Consider the following 26,985-nt stretch of genomic DNA (forward strand, 5'->3'; position numbering starts at 1 on the left):
GGTGTCGCCGGCGTCTGTTGCCTGTTGCTTTTTCCAAGATATACAGCCATTTGAGTCGCCTATCAATTGCGGATCCCTCTTCCTCCCCCCCTTCGTCCATTCTCTTTCCTCAGCCGCACTTTATATTCACCAGGGGGAGCGCTTCCCCCTCCACGCTTCCGAAATCCATTCGCGGGTGAAGAATATGGGAGGGAGGGATACTGAAAGAAGAAAGGAATTAGGTGGTATGGGGGAGGCAAGATAACTTCATGCACCCTTCGAAACTCTACTATCCGGGCAGGGAGAGGGGGTTCTGTTGTCAAAGATTTCTGTTGGCCTGGCAAACTCATGATGTGCTCAAATGGGGAAATTAAGTTACTTCGTTTCGAGTCATTACCAACCCCGTCCCAGCGGGAGGTCATTGAAGTGGCTGCGGGACGTTTTGGCGTATGAATTTGGCCATTTTATTACCCTTCACAGAGGCTACACGGCCAATCATGGATGTTTTGGCGTTTCCATTCTTTATATCAAAACGTTGTTTTCCGTTAGTCTCTGGCCATTGGTGACGTTGTATCTCCTGTAGATATAATTTGCTTGAAGTTGTACATTTTTGCCTTACAGAACCATCTGGTGGGCGGAGAGAATAGCAAATTTCCGCTCTCAAACACCGAAAATACAGCAAAATAACAACACTGCACCTGCTGCAGTGATTTTGCATGCGATTCACTAGCTTAGAGACCATACAATATGCACCACAACTTAAATAACATAATAATGTAAATTATTGCGAGTTGTGCACAGAAGCCGTCCTTGTCTTCCAGCCGCTACGCGGCGCTGCGCTATGGAAGCGTCACATCCTTACTATATTTTTGCACTTGAACATTTCCTCATATTTGATTTTTTAAAAGATTTAACAGGACAACATTATAAGCTTTTATAATAATGTGGTGTATTTTAATCTTATCCATCTTTGTTAAAATGTTTGAAATGTGTTCTTACACGTGTAAAATTATGCACTTATATCTGAAAAACACAGAACGTGAAGTGTATGCAAAATAAAGTTGGCATTATTTGAAAACAGTGTGGTAATAGGTGAAGATGTTTTCTTAAACAAGAAATATAAAAAGTGCATAAACAACGGCAGCTTACTGATTGTACAAGTTAGCTGATAAACTAAGTATCTACACTCGCAACATGTAGAAGAAACGTACATTTTCGTTATCGTGTCAATTTGCGTGTGTGCCAAGTTTCATGCTGGGAACATCTGCGTGTCTTGCGTGTGTGTGTAGAGAAGAATACTGTGAACATCTAAATATGTGTAGGGGGTAAACAGGTACATCCGTCCTCACCCCCCTTCCTATTCCATGCTGATTTCGTGATGTTTATCGATGTTTTCGCTTGTGAGGCTTTGTGATTTGTGCCAAAGCTTGTTGAGAGCTTAAAGTTTATGTAGCAACGCCATAATTGCTTAATTTCTCGGATGTCTTTGGGTATGGTAATTATCAGCTGCATCTAGTAACAATGGCCTTGAGGAGATATTGTAATTGCGTGCAGAACCATCTCCTTTGATTAGCTTACAGTCTTGAATTGCAAAGAGATAATTGGTTCAATAACGAACAATAGATGTCGCCCAGTTACTTTTGTAATGATTAACGCTTGTCAAGCGAATAGGCGGCGAAGTGAACGCTGGTATCATGGAGAACTCAAAAGTCGCCGAGCTAGGAACATAAAAGAAGGGATTTATTCTAAGATACAGTTAGAAGACATGTGAACTGCAAACAGTAAATGAGAATTTATTTATTTATTTCGTCTTCTTGAAGCGCAAAATATCGCCCAGAGTAAACCATATAACTTGTCATTAACTGATGTGTGTTTTTCGGTCTATGCACAGAAAGGCTAATCGGGACTCGGCCTACAGTTTAAAGTGGGATCTGAACCACTATGCATCGACGGAGTATCGAACCCGTCACTGATTTCCAGGTAGCGACGTTACCACTTCATAAAAATTAGCAACCCGAAATATAATTCCACTATGGAATGGAAACCATTCTTCAAGATGTCGGTCGCAAGACACCTCTTACCTGAATACAACTTAAGCTTGACAAATGAGAAGATAAAGACTATCTCATTTTCACAAAATTTTAAGTCATGTTTTTTCTACTTTACTGAGCACTTTTCGCCATCTTGACAGCAGACTTCCGCCATGGCACGAAGCGGCGTACTATCTCGCACAATCTATGAAAATACTGATTCAAGAAACAAAAATGCAGGAGTACATCTGCATTGTTGATGCGTTCTGTACCCTTGATTACAAGTACGCAACAATCAACCAGCGGGAGTCGCCTGAATAATTCAAAAGACGGTTAATGGGGAAAGTACATTACCAGTGTACATAAAAAAGGAATAGTGTTTGTAATGCTTATTATATTTTTCGCTTCGGCAGAGCTGCGTAAAGTGTAATAAACCTTTCTGTTCGGATTACACATAAGGTGTACATGGAAGAATATGTGTCACGCTGGTAGGCTAAGTTGGTATTCATAAATGTAAAAAAGCACGTTCTTTTCCTATACGAAAGATCTGCTTAAGAATAATATATAGCGGAAGTTGCAGTGCCAATTAAATTTTCTAACTGTCTATGGTAATTTCGCTCACAAGTATTCTTGTCACACTACAACAATATGACGGAGTTCATTGTTGTCCCATATTGTTGTTTCTGACGATGAAAACACTAACATATCGTTAGTTTGTGAAGTATTTCGCTAGATGTCGCCAGCAATGTATATAGAGTATGCACTTGTTTATTAACGCAATGAGCAGTGTTGCTATATCCTGAAGCATTATTATTTTAGGGATAAAAACATGCAGTTTCGAGCTCGAAAATTTTACAATCCTGAGAGAGAAATTACGGTTATTTATCAAGAATGTGAATATCTTGGTGTGATTTTGTCCTCAATTCATATTAAATAAAGTCATTAGAAAGATTGACCTTTTCATCGTTTCAAGCCAGATGTTTGTCACAGATATCGGCAGTCTCATCTAACAGATGAAATTTGTCCTTTACCTGCTGCTTATCTAGTGTTGTTTCATAAATTTCATCACAGATGTCGCACAAGTACTAATAATATGAAAGATATCCCAATATTTAAAGGCATGCGACTTTTATGGTTTACTTAGCTAAGATTAATTTTTATAATTAGACGTCCTAAATAACTTGAAACAAGGCCGTACTGGTAGGCAATGGGGGACTCTTTCCGCGCGAAAATGAATTGTCACCTGCTTTATGCTGAAGATGTCTAACTTATATTTACAAAACACGGTAAATCCCATTAATGCTACCGCTTTCCTCGTATAGCCTGAAACTATCGTTCTTTCTCTAGTGCTTTGTGGCTAATATTGTGGAGGGAAATTTTCTTTGACTTACAACACTGCGTCGGCGAAATTTTCCCTTCCGGTGGCAACACTGACGTCGACAGCCATTATCCCGGTGGCTCCGGAAGTGACGTCATATCGCCACACCGAGTCCACATGTGTAGGACTTTTAAAAAGGGTAAGTAACGTAGGTTACCTGGCCTGTCAAAGAGTACTTTTCCTTCCCCCTTTCGGACATGGCAATTGCTTGCTCGGGCTCCCGTGTGTTCTTTTAAGTGCGAGAGAAATGATAAACATCATGTTCGCTGATGTCAGGAATGAATTACGCACGTTTTTATAGTCGTGGCGTGCTAGGAATAGCGTCAAATTCATGTTCGTTTGCCATCATTTTATTCCCTGGTTATGAAAATGGCGGTGCGATAACAACGTTGGTGCGAAGATTGTTTTCTTGTGCCTTGGCAGGTCCTAACGCCGATAAAAAGAACCCATTTTTTCCTTTATCCTCTATTTAGCTTAGTGGCTTGCACAATCAAAATGGTTCTGGTTTCGAATCCTTGCAGTGACGACATCTGAACTCCCCCTTCTCCCCTCCTTACTTTTTCTACCTTGTTTTGTGTAATCGCAGTTTCTTTTCAATAATTCTGCGAGTCCCTCTTTCTTCCCCATTCCTTTCTTTGTTCTAATCTTCCGCATTCTGTCGCTCTTTAATCGTATCTTCCCCCTTCAAACACCAATTTCTCCACACAACCCTCCAAAACCCCTAACACCATCATAAAAGGTTCACAAAAGTAAATTTTAAGGTCATTTTAGCACAACATTAACTTTTATACCACCTTGGTGCCCTTCAAAACGTTTTACTATACTGAAACAAAATAATGCAAAGAGGCAGCACAGTTTATGCATTTAAAATTTGTAAACTTTATTTTTCTTGCATCAACAATACTAACAAAAATATGCATTTTGGTGTTGGCCAAAATAACCTTATTTACAGGTACATGTTGTTGTTTTTTTCAAATCGCGGAAGTTTATTCTTGAATTTATTAGACTGAGAAAGTCATTGGGGCCACTGCCCAACCTCCCTACCCCTGACGCAGTCTTTAAAACATGATTCGGTTGTGTATTCTCTCTATAATTAAGAAGGAAGAAAGTTTACAAAATATGTATCTGACTTCTCCGGTGAACAAATGTGTCGCGAAATATGAAATTTTGCTCAAAATCACGCACCCATCATTGTTTCTCGATATGATCACATTCAAGGAGAGATTTCCACTTGGCAGAGGGAAAATCTGGCAACATAGCTTGTAGAACAGTGGCAGAGCCCGCGTCGCCATAGCAACGGTTCCGTGCACGCTGGAAGAACCGTTCTTCGCTTGTCTCCATGGTGACAGGGGTTGGAGCGTGGCGAGGTAATCCGCGGACAGGCCTGTCAGGTGTAAGGGCAACGGGCGACTGGCTGCCTGCTTCGAACCCGCCACTTGGCGGCGCTAGTCAACGGCCAACAGAAAGCCGGAACTTCCACGGGCTTGAAAAGGGGTAGATCCGAAACGACTACTGGATTTTAACGGTGGCAGTTTTAATTCAACACTACACTTTCCATTTCAGACTAAAACACATAAAAGTTTCGATCTAAATTATAGACTTCCAACATATTTGTGTGAAGCACAATGTAAAGTAAATGTGCTGTGAACAATTTGAGGTTAAACTTTCTATTTTACCAAAATCGCTGAAAGGCCGTTCAGAATTTCGCAAGCCTTAAAGTTATTTATCCAGACAAGGTTACTTGAATGAAAACTTACATTTCAATAATTCTCAACGTGCAACAGCTATTTTAGACGTACAGTGGGATCCATGAGTATTACCGTGCAAATTGTCCACGACTATTTTCATTATATTCATATTCACATTATTTATGCCTCTGTAATTGGAGATATCCTTTCTCTGTAGCAGAGACGGCACTACAGGGGGGCTAGGGAGGGCTGAAACCCCCCCAAAACAGTTCTCAGCCCCCTGTAGCCCCCTAGATTTTTGTAGTATGGTATAAGCATCATGAGCGAAAACTTAAATTTATATTTTCCATTATAAAACTTCAATTCGGGCTAGTGCAATGCTAAAGTAGATTTTCTAGTTCGGTTAGGTTGCTTTATTACGATGCGTTCTAAAATCAAGGAGGGGGGCAGCTGTAGCCACTAAGCCACTAATCATAAGTTGACAAACTTGCTACGAAATCTGTTGCCTGCCTGGTAGGTGGAATTATTCACTGGCTGTGAGATTGTTCTTTTATTGTTGACATATACAGCTAAATGTGTACAATTATTAGTTTCTAATAATCATATCGCTATATTTCGGTATAGGTCTAACAGGTGTGACAAAATTATTTTTTATAAGTAGGACGACGTTCAACATCTAAAGAAGCGTTATGTTTCTGTTCTGTTTGTTAGTACCTCATTGGAGTACCGACAATTGCATAAGTGTTAGCGATGTTCTCTCATTGGTTTCATCGGTATATCTATCCCTATCGCTGAAAATATTCGAGAGGGAGAAATACGATGTTAACGGAATCAAATAGTACACAGATTACCCAATTCTTAAATGCTAAGAATTGGAAATATTAAAATTGGGCTCCCAGCCCCGACAGTCTAGTGATAAAACTGCTTTTTTAAGGGATCCCGGGTTCAACATTTTATTAATTGGTTCGGATTCCACTAGAAACTGTAGCTCTCGTCCCGATTAGCCTCTGTGCATGTAGTGGACCTTAATACCAATCCATCAACTAATCATTGCAATACGGTGCGAAAATCAACATGCTTGGGTAATTTTGTTGTGCGCAGTCCTAGTCCTACATGTTAATTAATTATCATTTGTGAGGTTAGAAAATAATTTTTGTAGTACAGTGGGATCCATGAGTATTACCGTGCAAATTGTCCATCATGTTCGTGCATTTTATTTGACCCAATAAGAACTTCAAGAATTAAAATGAAACTCAAGACAAACTGTTGACAACTTCTGCACCGACATACATAAAAATGTATCGCTTAAAGGCACTTAGGATGTAAGAGAAAAATAAATGAAAATAGTCATGGACAATTTGCACAGTAATACTCATGGATCCCACTGTACCGTCACAGTGGTCAAATTTGATTACGTGCAGGAGAATCAATGTTTCAAGGACATCTAAAACTATTGATCCAATTCTGTTAAGTATTTATAAATAACTTATTCTGAAATAAAATTATAATCTTCAGCAGTTCTTTGCTCTAATCAAAATGCCCAGTTCAAGAGTTGCACCTATATTCATTGCTTTATGTCAATGTATTTGTCTCCTATTGGAGGTGAATTTGTATTCTCGCATCCTCCTCATTTTTAGTCCTAAGTTCTGAATTTTAGTCACAAGATATTTCATGGTAGAGAAAATGTTATCATTAAGACACTTTCTATTCAAAAATAGTATTGTTTATTTGATGCGTTCTTTATTAAGTTAGTGCCGCTTTTCTGAAGCACAGAAAGGTACAATCTTTCGCCACTCCCTGTGTTGTGATTGGACAATGTAGAGTTAATGGCTCTCTATGAGGCAGAAGGGAACTCAAAATAAAGACCCTTCAGCAGCTGCTTGCAATGGTTGAAATATTCAAAATTGCCTCTTAGGAACTTCATAACCTTTGTGCTATTGAAATGTGCATGCCCACATCAACGGCTGCTTGCAGCAAATCAAGTGTTACCTTCGTAATCAAACTGGTAACGAGAGGTTGAGTGCTATATCTGTTCAGTTCTTTGAGGAGCTTGCAAAATCTTTGGATTTATTTATTTTATTTTGGTTTTTATGCCACTTTTGGCTAATTTGCGAAGATGTGGATGAGATGAGTGATGATATGATGAAATTGATGAATGGACACTAACATCACAAATATCCATGCCCAGGCCGGGATTCGAACCCGGAACCCCTAGTGTCGTAGCGCGATGTGCTAACCACTCCGCCAAGGGGGCCTGCCAAAGCTTTGGATTTAAACAAGGTTGTAGCTGCTTATAAAAAGAGACGTATCTTATCGTAGTTTCTTGCTGTGGTTCATTTTCTCATTTTAGCAAAAAAGTACTCATACTCTTTACATAGAAATAGTGTGTAGTGTAGTATACATACATTTATCCGGCGAGTTGATAATGAGTGTAGTTTTTATGGTGTATTTTGTACTGTTCATATGAATAGTAAGTCTGTGATATTATTGCACTCAATAATGTCTTAGGAACAGAAAATAATATAATTATTGCATTGTATTTTACATAAAAGATTCCTGACTAAAATAAATTTTGTGTATTATGGGAAAAAATGCAACATCTCGGTTCTGACTTGTTCAGACTGTAACATAATATCACTGGTAAAATTATACGGTAGTAAACTTACTCGTTTTAGCCGGTATTAGTTAGCCCCCCGAGTATTTTGACTCCGAAATCTGTAGCCCGCCACTTATTTCAGGCTGGCGCCGTCACTGCTCTGTAGAAGGCAAATAACAAATAAATTTTTCTCTTACATCCTATGTGTCTTTAAGCGATGGATTTTTATGTATGCTGGTGCATAAGTTGTCAACAGCTTGTTTTTAGTTTTCTTTTAATTCTTGAAGCTCTTATTGGGTCAAATAAAGTGCACGAACTTGGTGATGGACAATTTGCACGGTAATGGTCATGGATCCCACTGTACAGTTTCAATTTTTATTACAACGAAATCCGTCAACAAAACGCTCAAAAAGCAAGCAAGAATAACATTTATCTGAGTGTTCAAAAACCACAAACGATGCGAATAATACATTCGGGCGAAGAAGTACTGCTATAATACATGTATTTCTTACTCGGATTGAAAATATTCCTGCCACATACACATTTTGCTGCGAGTATTTGAGAAAATAGTATCTACACACTTTCTTTCTCAATTTCTTGCTGTCTTAAAAATGATATTGGATACCCAAGATTGTATTAACTTTAGAGACAATTGGACACTCCTAAGTATTTTGTTGGATTCCACGATTGAATGGTGTAATGAAGGAACCCTGATTCGACTCCAGGTGGAGACAAATTGAGTAATTGTTCAGGTCCCAGTTTAAACTGTAGGTCCAGTCCCGATTATCTCATTTGAGCAAAAAGGGGACAAACTTTTTAATACTTGCCTGGAAAAGAATGATACTTCTGTCCCCTTGCCACAGTAGCACCGGAAACGGAATGCATTTATATCTTCATATCAACCTTTTACCCAGTAATTACGCTCGCCTTATCGAAGCGTATTAAATTATTCTCTCCCCATTCGTTGTCATGTAAAGGCAGCATTAGTCAAATAAAAGAAGAGATTTCCTCTTTTTATGCCTCTTCCCTTTATCTTCTCTGTCTTTCTTCTTGCTCCACGGTGTTCCTTAATCATTTAACCCGTCCTTTTTTGAATAAAGTCCACTGCTACATCCTGGTGTGGCTCTAAAGGGCTTCCCTGTCCATTAGGCAATTCCAGGACCGTTCCTAGATTTATCGCCGTATCCACTGCATTATTTTGTCAACTGTCAACTTACCCAAGGTTGTGCGTGGGGGAAGGGGGAGCGAAGTAAGCTCAGAGTTGGAATGAAAAGGCGCTTGACCCTTTCAGAAGCAGTGTTGCTAACTGGTTACACGTAAAAATCACTTTTCCAACTTTTTTTTTGTTTTCGTTCTTTGTGATTGTTGTAAACAAACACCCTTGTGATTATCAGTATCTCCGAAAACCACTTTGCTCAGGAGAATTTAACCCAGAGCAGGAAACATTATTTTTACAGAGTGTAGTGTCTGCACCTTCTGTGAGACGCGGGTTACACATACACACACACGCATGGAAATATGACATGTATATTTGTGATCGTATGTTGTAAGCAATGTTGCCAAGCCTTGTGACAATGAAGATATGGGAAAAGGTCTACTATAGTTATAGACAGGGTTTACATTTGAATACGAGGCACAAAGGTATTATTATTAAAGATTTTGTTAGATACGCCTCTTTTTAAAAATTGTTTCTCAAACAAATTTCGTCTTAAGATGACCCAATTACATGTTTTTGTCTTTGAAACACCTTTAAGACGAAAGTTAAAATTGGTAATTATGAAATGTTTAATAGCGCATCACAATCACAGCACCCCTCCCCGAAAGAATCCTGCGTACGCCAATGACTTCAACCAACATTTTTCCTAATAGGGTCAAGTCCTGTAATACGGCCATGTAAGTTTTCTTTCCACAATACATGGTGAACTACAATCGGAAATACCTTGAATTTAGGTTTAATATGAAAGGCAATACAGTAAGTAATATCTCAGGAAAAATGGTTTATGTTGAACTTTTACTACACACACTAATATTAATATTTTCACAAAAACAGTAAATTGGCCATTTTACAAAACAGTCCTTCAATATGGCCAAGGTATTACACGTGATGTTCTCAATGAGTACTACAGTCTTCACACACGAAAATGTCCACATTTTCAGCATGTGCACATTCCTCGTGACACCAGTTCCCACAGCGAGTACAAGAAACCCATATTTCCACCTTCATGTTTATCGCTGTAAAACCTGTTACAGTAAGTGCACTGTGGATCGTTATCTCCATCTTTTGATTTTTGTTGGGTAACTTTTTCGATCCCTTTCTCCTTTCCGTTACTCTTTTTCTTTAATTTATCCACTTTTTTCTCTGACATCTTGCTGTAGCTCTCTTTCTGGGTATTGAAGGAATAGGGCTTAACTGCCTGGCAATTATATAAGACTATGTAACAATACACAGTTCCGTTTGTGGCTCATAGATGGCAGCATCTGTGGCCTTCACACAGTGCCTTTGTATACTACAATGAGCACATGTTACGGACACAGGACGATCCCGTTTGCAACACACCTAACACTAATGCTACGTAAGAATATAAATCACCAAAAAAAACAATATGGCTGTTCTTTAGTCACCTTCAGACACAGTTGTTTCATTAAAACACGCGTACGGCTGAACAACGCACGGAGCTCAACATTCACTGCCACAGGACGGTCGCCATAACTCTCACAAACAGTTCGGTAGTACCCGAACAGATGTCTCTTCAGTCGTCGAGGCACAGCAGTACGAAATATAATTTCTTGCCATTTTACAAGACTGGCCGTATTACAGGACTTGACCCTATCAATACATATCATTGCATTTACGGTTCAAAATATTGTTTCTCACAGCAGCCAAGGTTGATATGTTTCAGACTTTAAAAGCGACATTCATCTGTTGTTTTAGACGTGTTAAATGCTTTTTCGTTTTAAACACGTTTTAATTCAACAGTTCTCAAACGAAAACTTCAGCTGTACAGCCATCAGATTGTGAAAAATTAGTATTGCTATTAGTTTTTCTCTTTCGGTCTGTTTTAACTGTTTCGCTTCCAGATCGAACAACTATTCGATACAAATTATACACATTTCAAAGCATACGTATTGTTGTAAGTAGAACTCAATTCTCGCGAACACTGGTAAACTTCTTTGCTAGTGTTGTCCACGGGACGAGACGGGACAGGCTTTTAAAAATTCGAGACTAGATTGACCATGTGTCATGAGACAAACTAATATTTTCGAGACGAGACAGCATTTCCACGAGACTTCCACGAGGCGAGACAGGCCAAAGTCTCGTCTTGTGGGCAACACTACTTCTTTCCAGTGCTACGTTGTAGAACTTCTGGAATAAAAATCCTTGTTGAAGGTTGAGCCAATTGTACAGTGACTACAGGACTGTTACAATCCAGAAATGTCCGTGATTGTACATGGTGTTCGAACACAAGACACGTGTTGTGATTATCCGCAGAACAGCGAAGCAGACTCCTCTGTAGGTTTTTTTAATGATCCAAGTTGGCAACACTGCCATCTCTGTTTTTTGTACCGTGCATTATATTGGAGCTCGAGCCACCCGCACAATGTCATCATGTTCTCCACATTATCGAGTTCCGGCGTCGAAATTCATGATCGATAGCAGTGTGTCAGTCCGCTAAAACGTTCCGGGGGGTAAAATCGAGGGCTGTATAAATCCCGGGACTTGAAAAACTCGTCTTTTCTCACTTGATTTCAACACGATCCCCGGTAGCTAAAGGAGTGCGCACACGGCTGTGGCGACAAGTGTTGCCAACGAGATTAATAATATTTTTTTAAAAATCACACCGAAACAACAACTAAACATCCATTTCCGGAATTCGAACACCATTGGAAGGTGACCTTACAAATGTTTTGGCTTTTGTCAGCACAGCCATTTAATTTTGCGAAAATTTCTCTTTCAAAATTCGGAACAAAAGAAAATAACATTAACTAACAAAAATTTCACATCAAATAGAATCATAAAGCAATAAGATATTGCACAATAGTCCAATTAGATTTTACATTAATATGAATATTTGTCAAATTTCGGGACTTGTTCAGTAGGATCCATGAGTATTACCTTGCAAATTGTCCATGACTATTTTCATAAATTTTTCTCTTATATCCTGTGTGTTTTTAAGCGATGGATTTTTATGTATGCTGGTGCAGAAGTTGTCAACATCTTGTTTTGAGTTTTATTTTAATTCCTGGAGCTTCTATTGGGTCAAATAAAGTGCACGAACATGGTGATGGACAATTTGCACGGTAATACTTATGGATCCCACTGTTTCTTTTGATATTTGAACACAGAACTCAACAAAATATAAAATTCTTGTGTTTTTACAATGGTTAAAGAGTTCACTGTCTCAATTTTAAGTATGTTTTTTCGTTTGTGTATTTGTTAGCGAAAAGACACGTAGAACGTCCGTTGTGGATCAAGGAGACGAAAATTTGTTCCGCGCTATTGGACATTTTGTAAGACTCGTGGCCAATATCGTAATAGAAAAATGTTTCATGGATTAGCCACCATGGGTGTTACCTGGTTATTCTACAACGAAACGGAATGAAATTCGCTGAGGAAGGAAACGTTTAAAAAGAGTGACATTTGGGATAAATTCGAAACACCGGGGAAATCTACTTAATTACTATTTGAAAAATAGTTTTAAAATAGTAATGCACAGTTTTCTTACTATATTGTATAATTGGTTGCTTATATAAATTACTTACGGAACTTCTTATGTTATTATACAGTTTAGAGTGTATTTTTTAATTTTATTACTAACGTTTCATTGTACATTTCAGAATATCTTATATTATAGATAAGTATTAACATTATGCGTTATACTTAGGACAAGCCGCCGCTCCGAGTAGGTATACAATGATGTAAAATGATAGTGCAAGCATAAGTGTAAAGAAGAAATAATAATATGTTGTCACTTATTTAAGGATAAATAAATATATACAAATCGCAGTGTTCTTTTTTGGATATAACCACGTAACCCCTTTTCATAAGGTTCGCATCTCTTTTGCACCCAGTACTGTCACGGCTTATGATATTTACTTGTGGAGCAAACTGCGTGTGCAAAAACGATCCAGATATAGTATTAAAACAGCCAAGCTGGCAACAGCGGCGACGGAGCCTATCTTGTAGTATCCATGGTGACGGATTTCTTCAATAACGCTTTTTTATTTCTTCCTTTCAGCACCTCCCACCCCCTCCGGTTTTTCAGTGGAACACAGGGAACAGACAAGAACGCCGATTCCATTCGCCGTTCCTTGTCTACTTGACGCCAATCAATAAGGCTACCGTGCCATTTTGTCCAAAGAAAGGAGCAACTGGGATGAGAGGGGGGGAAGGTGTACAAGAATTGCGGGGAGAGGGGGGATAACAAAAGAAAGTGCGATGAACGCTGGGCGAATGGATTTTTCTTTTCTTTTTATATTTAGCTTCTTTGTTCTTTTGACTCGATTCTCTCTCTCTCTCTTTTGGACGGAGGTGTGAACTTGCTTTATCTTGTTGCTTTCTGTAACCGTGGTTCGAAATTATTGGTGGACAGATGAACTGGCGCTTCTTCGGAACACGTCGACGCAAAAGAACAGTACTCCTGCTTGTTCCGCTAATCTGTTTGTAGTTTATGTTACTTTACGTCGCTTTTCCGCCTCTTTAGCACAATCGCGGCGATGACGATGAAACTGTGATTACATTAGCCCCTCGATTCTCAATCTTCACGAGACCATGGTAATTCCTCTTTTAAAAGTCGATGCCCAGCTCCCACCAATGTTACTCGTAAATATAGTTCTGATTATTGAAACTTCATAATTAATAAACTATGGTGTAATCATAGTAATAGTTTGATTATGGGGGTAAGAGTTAGAGTTCATATTTTGCCCTTCAGTAATAAAAACTAGCTTTTTAACCTTTTATTATTATAACTTACAAATCATTAAATTGATACTGAATTAATAATACCTTGACGTTGTTCTCGAGTTCAGACTTGAGTTCAAATAGAAACTGAATTTGACTTGCTTCGTATGAAATTCCAAAATCTGCAAAATTACATCAGATTATAATTCCTTATAAGAGTTGGGTTGAAAAGTTCGTAGGCTGACTCATAGATGGCGTTACTAGAATTAAATCCATGTGATTTTTACTTAGTACTAACCTTCAAAAGATACGTGTATAAATTTCACAGCTGCCGGATAATTAGTTCGTGAGATATAGCATTGTGAGTGAAGCAGCTTTTGTTATTGTGAAAAAATTGATAAAAAAGAATTTCGTGTGTTAATAAAGCATTGCTTTCTGGCGAAAAAAAATACTGTTGAAGCCAAGGCTTGGCTTGATAAACATTATTCGGACTCTGCACCAGGAAAATCAACCGTTGAGAAGTGGTTTGCTAAATTTAAACGAGGCGAAATGAGCATCGAAGACGATGCACGCAGTGGACGCCCCAAAGAGGCTGTTACCGACGAAAACATCAAAAAAGTCCACAAAATAATTTTAAATGATCGTTAAGTGAAGTTGATCGAGATAGCTGAGACTTTAAAAATATCAAAGGAACGTGTTGGACATATTGTGCATGAATATTTGAACATGCGAAAGCTGTGTGCAAAATGGGTGCCGCGCGTGCTCACAATCGATCAAAAGCAACAACGTTTTGATGATTCGGAGCAATGTTTAGCGATATTCAACCGTAATAAAATTGCTTCCCCATCCACCATATTCTCCAGATCTGGCCCCCAGTGACTCTTTCCTGTTTGCAGACCTTAAAAGAATGCTCTCTGGAAAGAAATTTAGCACTGATGAAGAGGTAATCGCCGAAACTGAGGCCTATTTTGAGGCTAAAGAAAAATCGTACTATAAAAATGGCATCGAAAAATTGTATGACCGCTATAATCGTTGTATCGCCCTCGAAGGCAACTATATTGAATAATAAAATCGAATTTTGTCAAAAAAAAATATTTTTTACTATGTTAGCCTACGAACTTTTCAGCCCAACTGTTAGAGCATTCACGTGAAACTTTGTGTGGTTTATTTTTACTGTTGTCTAGATATTATCAATAGTTTAATAGACTTATGTAATCATGAAACTATTGAGAATATCTTGGCAACAGTGACAGTAAACCACAAGAAGAGCTTAGAAGAAATTGAAAACATGTGTAATTTTTACGATATTGGAATATCATAGTGGTTCTTCGAAAAGAGAGCGGCGGTCAAATTATAGAAGTACGGTCAACGTGTTTACGACTCGCGTACTTTTTGTTCAAGGTGGGGAGAGGTACGCACAAGAGCAACGGCTCATTATACTTGAAACAGATTCTATAATTTCAAATGAAACCTGATTTTTCATGTGCTGAAAATAGGATAGCTTCAACCTGAAGGCGATTGTTCTTATGGGGGTCGTAACCGTGAAGCTTTTTCTCGCCAGAATCTTGTCCAGCGATAGAGGAGGAGTTGGCAGGGGATCGCGGCCAGCGTTGCCGGTGAAGCGACTGCGCAGCCCGATTCTCCCTTCCTTCCCATTGGGCCTGCGGTCAAAGTAGCCGAACAACGCTGGCTCATTTTGGAACGGGAGTAAACTAGCTTATCCGATGATTACAGCGATTCTCGCCCATGCTCTGAACTCTGTGGAACGCGCCAACACGAGGACAATGCTCACCGAGCTAAATTTTTATCTATATTTAACATTTATAAAATGCAGTGTCAATTTACAGATCTCGAAATGGGACTGGCGTAGCTAAAGATGGACCAGCCGGCAGGGTTTATACCGAATTTTCAATTTGGGGAGTGGGGGGGGGGTTAAGTCCCTACTTAGGACGCTTGGAATTGTGTGAATGTTTTCAAGTCCACTTTATGCACGATAGGCTAATTGAGACTGGACCTACAGTTTACCGAACCACCGTGCAATGCTCCCCCACCGGGTGTCGAACCCGGGACCCATTGATTACAAGGCGACGAGGTTGGGGGAGCTTGAAAGGGTATTTGGATACATCACTGCTCGCCGGGCAGATTCCACAATCTAATTTGCTTGTTTTACGTCACTGCTCAACCTCCTTGGTTAACCGCGACGATGTGAATGAATGAAAAATGGAACTGATAAATAGGACAAACACATCCAGGTTTCGAACCTAGGACGACGAACTCCGCAACACGGAGACCGACAGAAAGCGTGTATTCAAATTTGGAAAGCCGTTCCCCGTGGTGGAGTAGTTAGCCAGGGGTCTCGGGTTCGAATCCCGGTCCTGGGCATGGGTGTTCTTTGTGACTGTCCATTCATCAATTTTTCGCGATTAGCCAAAAGTGACAGAAAAGGAAGTCAAATAAATCAATCTAATCAAATTTGAAAAGTAAGCGGGATGTAATATTAATCAATTCATAATGAAATTCAGTTTAACTGCTCACTATCGTACGGATACTTTGTACTTTATTTACACAGCGTGGTGGCCTTTATACACCGCTAAAGGTTTTCTACGTTCCTTCACACGCATGAATATTTATTTATTTATTTTATTTATTTATATATATTTATTTAATAGAAGATTCCAAATACAGCGTTAGTCATTTTACATTGGAACGATTTTATAGAACATAAGGACAAAAAAAATAATAATAACATAATAATAGAGAGCAGATGAATGGAATGAAGACCTAACAGGGGCGTATATTCCAGGCTAGCTACACTATCTGCGAAGCCTGAAGCCTAGAAAGTAAAATCCTGAAGAAAAGTCGATTCTGAATACTTAGGAGTTGGCAACCTGAATACTTAGGAGTTGGCAACCTCAATTCTTGCAAGTTGGCAACCTCAATTCTTGCAAGTTGGCAACCTCAATTCTTGCAAGTTGACAACCTCAATTCTTGCAAGTTGACAACCTCAATTCTTGCAAGTTGACAACCTCAATTCTTGCAAGTTGACAACCTCAATTCTTACAAGTTGGCAACCTGAACTTTTATAAGTTTGCAACCTGGCTACCGTTGGGATGGCAACGTGGCTTCCTTGAAGACGTCAAGAATGAGCCTATTAGTCTTCAACCTTCCTCCATAGTCTAGGACCAGGTGTCGTAGTCCAGGTGTTATAGACACAGCATACGCCACTGGTGTATAAAGGGCCGTAGCAGAAACCGACCACTGAAGAATTAGTGTAAATGGAGCTGTTTCTGTACCCACATACTAAGTGTACGCTAAAAGGCAATGCAAATTGAATACCCGTAAATACACACAGACAAGACAAATGGTACTTACCCGTAAGCAGCGAGTGTTGGGTCGTAGGGATAGTAGCCTGTCGTGGGTTGGAGTCCCGCACTCGTCCATGCCGAGACGTCTGCCGAGGGGCTCCCGTCTTTTAGCGCGTAGGGGTTACTCTGTGGAAGACGGAAAAATCACCTTGTCAGCATTGTGTATGGTTTGTAGGGGTGCTCGTGAAAATACAGGATATAAACCATAATAGGCATTTAAAAGAAAGAGAATGGCCAAAAAAAAAAAAGGAAAAATGTCCTAGAAAAGGGGATATCGACAGTAAAATGGGGAAAACTAGTGCTAGAAAAGGGGAAATCGATATTAAAATGGGAGAAAATTTAATATAAAAAGGGATATCGACACAAATGGGAGAAACTATACTCCTGTTTGTAAGAATAACCCCTTTCTCCTGTTTTAGTGGCGATATCCCCTCTTCTAGTACATTTTCCCCTATTTTAGTGTCCATATCCCCTCCACTAGTACATTTCCCCCTATTTAAGTGTCGATATCCCTTCTTCTAGTGCATTTTCCCCTATCTTAGTGTCGATATCCCCTCCACTAGTACATTTTCCCCTATTTTAGTGTCAATATCCATTGTCTTGTACATTTTCCCCCATCTTAGTGTCGATATCCCCTCCACTAGTACAATTTCCCCTATTTTAGTGTCGATATCCCCTCCACTAGTACATTTTCCCCTATTTTGGTGTCGACATACCCACCTTTCACCATATTCTCTAAGTTGGTGGTTGTTTATTTTTACCCTTTTTTTGATGCGATTTCTTTCTTTAAAGGGGAGGACTGACCCCATAACTTCCCCTGAGGGGTTCTTCTGGGTGTTAGAAATAAGGAAGCAGCAAGTAATGAAAACACTATCATTCCAATCTTCTTGTCTTGTCAATTTGTCTAGAATGCCATTGTATACCTAGGTATTTCCCTGCTCGCAAGGACCCATATGGTCATCGCCCTTGGAAGCTTATCAGTTCCAGAAGGTGGAATGTGAAATCCGAAATGGCCGAATCCAGGCCAACAAATAATGGAACAGCCGGTTGCAACCACTGGCCTCTAATTTCTCTTCTCGCCCCCTCCCTGCCATACCCGGCCTTTCACCTCAAGGGTAAACCTCAGCACCTCCGCTATTAACCAGACTGGTCAAACCCTGGGCCAACATTGCACAGCGTGACGTCTGTAGATCTGTTATCTCCAACAATGGAGAACGGAGACACACAAATAGACGAAACTATGAACATGGTGTTCAAATAAAAGCGAGAGGCATGTTTTTGGGGGGAATACACATTTGTCTCCAGGTTGGGACATTCTCTTCCTTCCTCCGTTTTCTCTCTTCGTCTGGAAAGAGGGAAATATGAAACACAAGAAGAAATACACCTTTCTCTGTTCCTGTATCTCTTATTTTAGTTTTTTCTCTCTCTGGATGTCCAATTCCTCTATTTCACTGCCTTTATTTCTTTCTATCTCTCTCTCTCTCTCCAGTTTCTCTATTTTCCCTTCATTTCTTTCTCTCTCTCTACGTGTGTCAAGTTTCTCTATTTCCCTTCCTTTATTTATTTCTTTCTCTCTCTAGTTTCTCTATCTTCCCTTCATTTTTTCTCTCTCTCTGTCCAGTTTCTCTATTTCCCTCCCTTTATTTCTTTCTCTCTCTAGTTTCTCTATTTTCCCTTCGTTTCTTTCTCTCTCTGTCCAGTTTCTCTATTTCCCTTCCTTTATTTATTTCATTCTCTCTCTAGTTTCTCTATTTCCCTTCATTTCTTTCTCTCTCTCTGTCCAGTTTCTCTATTCCCCTTCCTTTATTTATTTCTTTCTCTCTCTGTCCAGTTTCTCTATTTTCCCTTCATTGCTCTCTCTCTCTCTCTCTCTCTCTCTCTCTCTCTCTGTCCAGTTTCTCTATTTTCCCTTCATTTCTTTCTCTCTCTGTCCAGTTTCTCTATTTTCCCTTCATTTCTTTCTCTGTCCAGTTTCTCTATTTCCCTTCCTTTATTTTTCTTTCTCTCTCTCTCTCTCTGTCCAGTTTCTCTATTTCCCTTCCTTTATTTTTCTTTCTCTCTCTCCCTCTGTCCAGTTTCTCTATTTTCTCTTCATTTCTTTCACTCTCTCTCTCTCTCTCTGTCCAGTTTCTCTATTTCCCTTCCTTTATTTATTGCTTTCTCTCTCTCTCTGTCCAGTTTCTCTATTTTCCCTTCATTTCTTTCTCTCTCTCTCTCTGTCCAGTTTCTCTATTTCCCTTCCTTTATTTATTGCTTTCTCTCTCTCTCTGTCCAGTTTCTCTATTTCCCTTCCTTTATTTATTGCTTTCTCTCTCTCTCTGTCCAGTTTCTATATTTTCCCTTCATTTCTTTATCTCTCTCTCTCTCTCTGTCCAGTTTCTCTATTTTCCCTTCACATCTCTCTCTCTCTGTCCAGTTTCTCTATTTCCCTTCCTCTCTCTCTCTCCGTGTGTGTCAAGTTTCTGTATTTCCCTTAATTTATTTCTTTCTCTGTCCAGTTTCTCTACCCTTATTTCTTTATTTCTCTCTCCTCGTCAGATAGGAAGGAAAAGAGAATGAAAAAGATTGGTTCAGTAATCGATTTAATTTCCTTCGCTTTTCTGTCACTTTTGACCAATCGCCAAAATGGAAGATAAATGGTGATAAGATGAAGGGACTACAAGAGACGGGTTCGAGTCCTGGCGTGGACGTTCTTTTTTGAGCGACTCTTCATTAATTCCATCTAATAACCATTCATCTTCCGTTTATCCACATTTTACAGATCTCTGAAGAAATTTCATAACAATATTCCGCTCTGTACACCACTATTTATGCATACTTGCTTTCCGCTCTGTTACTAGCTGTCTGTGTTCTCATCTTGCCTGAAAAGAACGAACTGTCATGACCGACAGCCGTAGGATTTGACTGGCATTTTGAGCCGAGTAAAATGTCGTCCTAAAAACCATTTCCCTAACCTGATGTTTACTTGAAAGCACGATAAATAAATAAGTAACAGAAGAGTAACACAATGCACGCACCAGGGAGAAAGGAGGGTAGACAAAAAAGACCTCCACTCACGTGTCAATCTCCTGCGATTCCGTTCCGCGCCCCCGCTGAGTCAAAATGAGATTTTCTGGAAAATCTCTGAGCAAAGGGACTTTACTACCAGTCTTTGTAAAGCAGCGTCAATGAGAAGGGGCCACCAACAGGAAGAGAAACGGTGACGGAAATAGGGGGAGGGGGTAAAGAAAGCTTAGGGAGTCAAATATGCTGCTGCTTCTTCGTGCAGTGATGCCAACTTTCGGTTTGGTAGCCTACCATGGTTGCGGAATGTTTTCGAGTTCTGGGCAAGGATCTAGTAACTTATGCATTAGGTGAACAGACTTGAATGTTAAAACCCAGACTATCAACTCGAAAGTGAATTCAGAATTGTTCTGTATCATACACGATATTTGTTGTTGGAATATAAAATTATTCCACTTTGGGGAAGACTTAACTTGAATGACTAAAATGAACACCGTCGAGTATAATCTAATTTTTATAATGCAACGTAAATAATAGGGTCTCATAATATTCCTACTTGGTGATGGACTAATTGCAAGACACGTGCACAGTATAATGTGTGAACTCAGAAACCATAGTAATCTGTGACAGTGAAGTTCAGTGGGATCAATGAGTATTACCGTGCAAATTGTCCATGACTATTTTCATTCTTTTTTTTCTTACATCCTGTGTTTTTAAGCGATGTATTTTTATGAATAGGTGGTGCAGAAGTTGTCAACAGCTTGCTTGAAGTTTTCTTTTAATTATTGAAGCTTTAATTGGGTCAAATAAAGTGTACGAACATGGTGATGGATAATTTGCACTGTAATACTCATGGATCCCACTGTACACTTGTGGTTTCATTAGAAGTTGTGTTCATAAGATTAATACCTAGGTATTTCTATCGATTTCTAGCCGATGAATGACTGTAGGCTAGTGTTTTCGATCATTATGTACTATTAACTATGGTGTTCAGGCTAACATAACCACTTATGATCAATCTCCCTCCAAAATCGAGTGACCCTATTTTTAAGTTTGAACAATGAATCTGATGCATGGTATTGGGCAATTCAGTGTCCTTAAAATTTTTGAACAAGGTGTTCGTCTGTGTTTTTATTTTTACGTCATTCACTGGTTAGTAGTGTTGCCCACGGGACGAGACGGGACAGGCTTTTAAAAATTCGAGACGAGACGAGATTGACCATGTGTCATAAGACAAATGAATATTTTCGAGACGAGACAGCATTTCCACGAGACTCCACGAGACGAGACAGGCCAAAGTCTCGTCTCGTGGGCAACACTACTGGTTAGTTAATACACTCTGTAAAATAAAAATAGCATCACTTCATTATTTTTGGTCGTCAGCATTTCGCTCGTGAATTATCAGTTGTTTTATTAATTTAATTCGACTTGTTGATTTGTTTTCCTAACAAATATATAAAACACTATATCTGTACAATATATTTTTATTATTTAAGTCATAGTTACTTACATAATGTACTTGACAGAACTAATAACAAAATTATTGCAAATATAGCTTGTGGAACGTTTTTGCACAAAGACAATTTTTACAAGTAAAAAGATTGAAAAAAAGGTTTTAAATGCATCATATGATGTCAATTTGAAATGATAGTAAGTAAATACATTGACTAGTACTTAGTGTGGCTACCCCTGGCCTTCCTAAGTGCTTCCAATCTTCGAGGAATGCTATGAATGAGATTTTGACAATATTCGACCTCAATTTCATTCCAAACATGTACATTTGCTGTCACAAGTTCCTCTTTTGACCTGTACGTCTGATTACCAAGTTTTTTGCACATAATAGCCCACAGGTTTTCTATAGGATTCATGTCTGGAGAGTTGGGCGGCCACCAAAGTCTTTCAATATTCATATCATGAAACCAGTTATTCACCACCTGAGCACGGTGACAGGTTTCATTATAGTCTTGAAAAATAAAGTTGTCCAAATTCTGTCCAGAAAAATGATCTCCTGCAGTGTGTAGAACTTTCCGATTCAGGATTTCCAGATATTGATGAGCCTTAACGGTCCATGTGCAAATATGCATCCTGCCAATCCCTTTTGCAGAGAAACATGCCCAAATCATAACACTGCCACAAAACTTTTGAGTTTCTAAAATACAAGATTTTGCAAGTTCTTCTCCCTTCCGCATCCACAGTTTAACTGAGCTGTCATTTCCCAGCAATTTAAATCGTTTTTCATCAGAAAATATCACATGTTCCCAATCTGTATCATTCCATGCGCCATAACGTGTGAAAAACTCTCGTCTAGCTTTTGCATGTGCGTCAGTTAGTCTGTTTTTTTTTACGTGGGACGTGTTTAGAAACACCCTGTTTCTTTAGTCGGGATACTACAGTAGCATGAGTAAGATTAACTCCCACCTCATTTTGAAGATTATGTGTAATTTGGCGTGAACTCATTCCTCTGTTCTTCAGTGCCATGTCCTTTATCATACGATCCAGTCAAGGTGATGTATTTTTCTTTCTGCCACAGTGACTTCTCAGTGATGATTTTCCATGTTCTTGTTACTTTTGCAGGCAGCTGATAACTGTGGATTGATGCAGTTGAAGTTGTCGACCAATTTCTCTCTGAGAATGACCATCCATATGCAAAGCAAGAACCATTCCTTGCTTACGTGGTGAAATGTCACACTTTCTGCCAATTTCTTTTGAGAAAACACACTCAAATACACTACACACCACCAGAACACTTCACAAATATGATAACGTATCCAAACTGTCAATAATGAACATGTAGTTGCAACATAAAACACGTCACAAGTTGCACTACTAACAATCGTTTTACAGATTTCTGACAATTGATTACAAAGCCTTGCAGCAGTAACTGATTGCAACACCCTCTAGCGGACACTCCAAGCACTAAATCAACAAAAGAATACCACCACACTATGCAGTGATACCAGACCAATGCTTCAATCAATTGATTTCAAGTTGTGCAGGAAAGATGCATGCATGCGAAACTCAAAATTGTCAACATCCGTAATAAGAATACAGTGATGCTATTTTTTTTTTACAGAGTGTATTTACAAGATCATTTCTTGCATTTGTTGAAATAGTTCCCGGACCTGCCACATGAGCGCTGCAGTAACTTGGTTCGGAGGGACGAGACTGCGAGGTTTAACACCTTGGGGATTAATGGATTACGAAGCCCTAGCAACACTTTACAACAAATCTGGTTGAAAACTTAGGGTGTGCAGGCGGCGTGTTCGTTCTTTTAACTTTCGTGTTTCCTGAAAACGTTTGTTTTTGTAGGCTCACGAAGTTATAATCTTTTCTAGCAGGGGTTGGCGACACTGCGATACTAGTGAGAGGATTCACACACAAATAAGAAATAAATACACTAAAAGGCAAGGAAGTAAGCACTAAAATAGCGGGGAAAAGCATGAGTGGATGTTAAATTTTAAAAAAGTATATTCACCAGGACGAAACGAATTAGACAATAAAAGTAAAGAAATAAGCACCAACTCGAATCCCGCGGCTCAAACATGTCGTTGAGGGCTAAAGCCAGTCATTATGCTAAAAAATATACAATCGTTTTGTGTTAGCTAGCGCAAAACCATGTTTCATTCGCCTATCAATTTCTGGGACTTGCTGTCACTATTCACAAAGGCTTGTTGATGACATTCTATCAAATCTAGAGCAGATTAAGTAAAAAAAAATTATGTGGCTAATTTCGCCCTCTCAGTTGCTGGTTTTTATTTTAGGCTGGTTCACTAAGTGAAGGACAATTAGTGTTATTGTTCATATTCTTTCGTTGTCAGTTTGTAAATTATGTGTTTTCCACGAGTTATGCGGAATGACTGAACATTTGTACAAAGAAGGTAGTAGTCACTAAAATGGAAGTGAATCTCATCACATAATGTAAAGCCCATTCCCTAAATGGAACTATAACCCAGAACCGTTTAGAAACAAGCCAAACAGACGGACAAAAGTTAAGACTAGAATCTCACCAATTCATTATTAATAAACACTAATCAATAACAATTAATTCAGTAAAATAACCAAATGCACAATAAGAGGCTGCGACTCATTTGAGTTTGCACTAAATCTTCAAAAAATAATTACACGGTTCCACCTCTGTATCACTTCAAACCTAACGCGATTTCAAAATATAGTGCGACTCAATCGCAAACTCGTTGTGGAAATGTAACAGCTAAATTTGTTGAATTCATAGATACTAACTGGTATATTTGACTTTAAAAGTACATTAGCGTTCAAAGCAACAAATCTATTTCGGTCATTTTGGTGCAAGTATGAGGAATGCCTATCTGCATTTGCTATTTTTACCCACGCTACAAGTTGAATACCCTCTTAAATACTTGAACAGACAGATACAAGACACATTGACACTTGTCCTGCTTCGATGGCTTCAGCAAGCAAGCTCCCAGGGGGCTTAGAACAATTCACAGCAAGTGTGCAAGGGCAACGATTGAACGTTTGATAAGCAGACATTTGGCATCTCCCCCCTTCTGCTACGCTTGGATTAGAAATGCAAACGAAATAGCTTTAGGACATTCTCCCCAGTTGGTTATCGGTGAAGGATCTAGCAAGAATTCTCAAGCTTTGTTCAAATAGTGTACTCACCCTATCTCCCATGTATATTCCATTAGACAGAGTGTTGGAAAGAAAGCGAGAAAGTTGTGAGCTGAAAATACATTGCAGTACCTTGTAAAATATGTAAGGAACCATTTTCTTATCATTACTAAAGTTACAGTCCTTAAAATAACACGCTAAAAGAATATACGATAGCTCGATTGCGCTGGAGTTATCGAAGACATTTCGAGTGAATTGGTTCATGTGACTTTAGTTCCAAGAACTGCCACATGAGCGTGGTAAACACTTGATGATTTGCTAGTTCGGCGTAACTTAATTATTCAATAATAAGAAAGAATAATGTTCGTTTTCATTCATAAAACAATTCAAATGACTGTTGCTCGTTGTTGTATCACCTTCATGATTAGAACGGAATAAAAACTGATGATCCCAGGGCAAGGAAAGGATGGATAAATATCATAGAAATATGAACTGGAAAAGGCTGAGTGAATTCTTATTTCAATATTGTTTTTCGGCGCTCTTCTATCTTTAGGTTAGTCGCGGCTGAATAAATGTACAAACGACCAAGAATATCGGTTCTTGGATTTCAAACTTGCATAACTCCTACAAGAAAGAACCTACTAGCTTGAAGCAGCGGGATAATAAATAACTATATAAAGAGTTTCTCTCCCTTCAAGAGCCAAAAATTGACAAGTAGAAAGGGGGGTTGCAGAAACCAGAGCGGGGAATTCCCCCTCGTACCTTGAAAGAATATAAGCGACTGAAAAAAAATATAAGAATCTTGATTCTTCACCTCTGAAAGTTTTCACTATCCGCAGTGACAAATGTCGAGGGTTTGCAACACTGTAGGAGTAAAGTGACATGAAAGTGTCTTCCCTTGTGCCACCTCCAGAGGTGCTTTGGATGCGGAGGACCACCCCGGGAAAAGACCGGAAGGTGTGCCGTTAGTCGGGGTGAAGGGGGAGGGGGTGGCGCAGAATAGAGACAGTCGACGAAGAAAAGATAGGGGGAGAGAGAGACAGCGAGAGTGAGTGACCAACCATAAAAGACCCACAGAGCCCCCTGGCAGGAAATCCGTGAGTGTGTTTACAAGCAATATGCAAGTGGCTAATTTCTGTTTGACTCCTTTAAAAATGTCCAGACGTCGGACTTTTGAAAAGGGGCCAGTAGGAATTCCAGGCATTTTTGGAAAGTTGCTGGAATGCCTTTTTTTTTTTCCTTCTTCGGTTTTGTGAACCAGTTCCTGCCATGGTTCGGTGGTGGTTAGCATGGTAGGTGGTAAATCTGTCACGGGTTTAGTACTAAAACCTTGTTACAGCAGAAAATGTAATTTAGTTGTTAGCACGTGGGTGTCATGAAGAACAAACCGGGAAATTGCTGCTGTTCACCCATTTGTACAGCCACAAGGAAAAGTGAATTGGAGGTGAGACATAACGTAACATGCCTCAAGAGATTCAACACACTTGTGACCCGGATTGTACAATCGATTTTCCAATAACCCGAAAGACAAGTAGACGAAAAGATGTATAAGAGAAAGTGGAAGGAATATTTCCATGGCTCACGGTAAAGGTACCATACCAACATAAAAATTCTGTAAAACCTTTAAAAATATATAAAAACCTAAAAAAAGCCTCGATTTAGTCAAAAACCTAAAATCGGTTCTAACAAGCGAAATAGTTTTTTTTAGGCACTATAAAACTTCATCGGTTGTATCGTTTTTTAATCAAGCGTTGACATAACTTATTATTTCTTACATACCTGTAAAGGAAATAAAGGTTAAAACTTAAAATCCGAGCGGTCTACTTATCTGGTCGCTCTATAACAACTGTTTCATAGATCTCATACAATACAGGGTGTTTGAAAAGTCGCGCAACCCTAACTTTGATTGATATACATGAAACTACCAGGATTTCTGGGTTATGAAACCTTAATTAGGAAGATGCAGTTTTAAATACTTTTGATCTGCGAGTGTTTGAGTAAGAACTGATACAGCAGGATTCATACCCATATGGGGGGCGAAGTAAACCCGCCTCCACCCGCATACATTCGAGGGTATGCGCTTAGCATCCTGGTGCCTTAAAACATACCAGGACGTCAGTTGCATGAATTTAAGGGTTCCCCCGCCTATTAATTTATCTTATTTATTGATACAATATACATGACAAAATAACATACATATATAATAAAATAAAAATATTGCATGAAACTTGATTTATCAGTCGCCAGATTTATAGTATTTTATCTGTTTAGTTCTGCCGTTTTATAATTGACTTGTGATTCTTAGCGCGCCACTATTATGGGTGCCCCCCCCCCCCCGCCCCTTCCTGGATAAAAAACCTTGCTTGAGTTTTGGGGAAAATCCTGCGAACGTCCATGCTAAAAAATACGAAGAAATGAAAGAGTAGCGAAAAGTGAGCTGCGTACAGCGGAAAACAC

General features: G+C 39.2%; 1 protein-coding gene across 3 annotated transcripts in view; it reads right to left on the minus strand.

The window, feature by feature from the left end:
- Positions 1–26,985, minus strand: part of LOC145977864 (homeobox protein caupolican-like) — a 193,355-nt gene that overhangs the window by 54,714 nt on the left and 111,656 nt on the right. For all 3 annotated transcript variants that reach the window (XM_083110190.1, XM_083110189.1, XM_083110191.1), the window contains exon 3: positions 16,943–17,061. In XM_083110190.1, the coding sequence (XP_082966316.1) occupies positions 16,943–17,061 (119 nt within the window). The remainder of the gene's footprint in view (positions 1–16,942; positions 17,062–26,985) is intronic.

Source organism: Lepisma saccharinum, chromosome 23 (assembly GCF_977018435.1).
Source record: "Lepisma saccharinum chromosome 23, izLepSacc3.1, whole genome shotgun sequence".
Taxonomy (NCBI): domain Eukaryota; kingdom Metazoa; phylum Arthropoda; class Insecta; order Zygentoma; family Lepismatidae; genus Lepisma; species Lepisma saccharinum.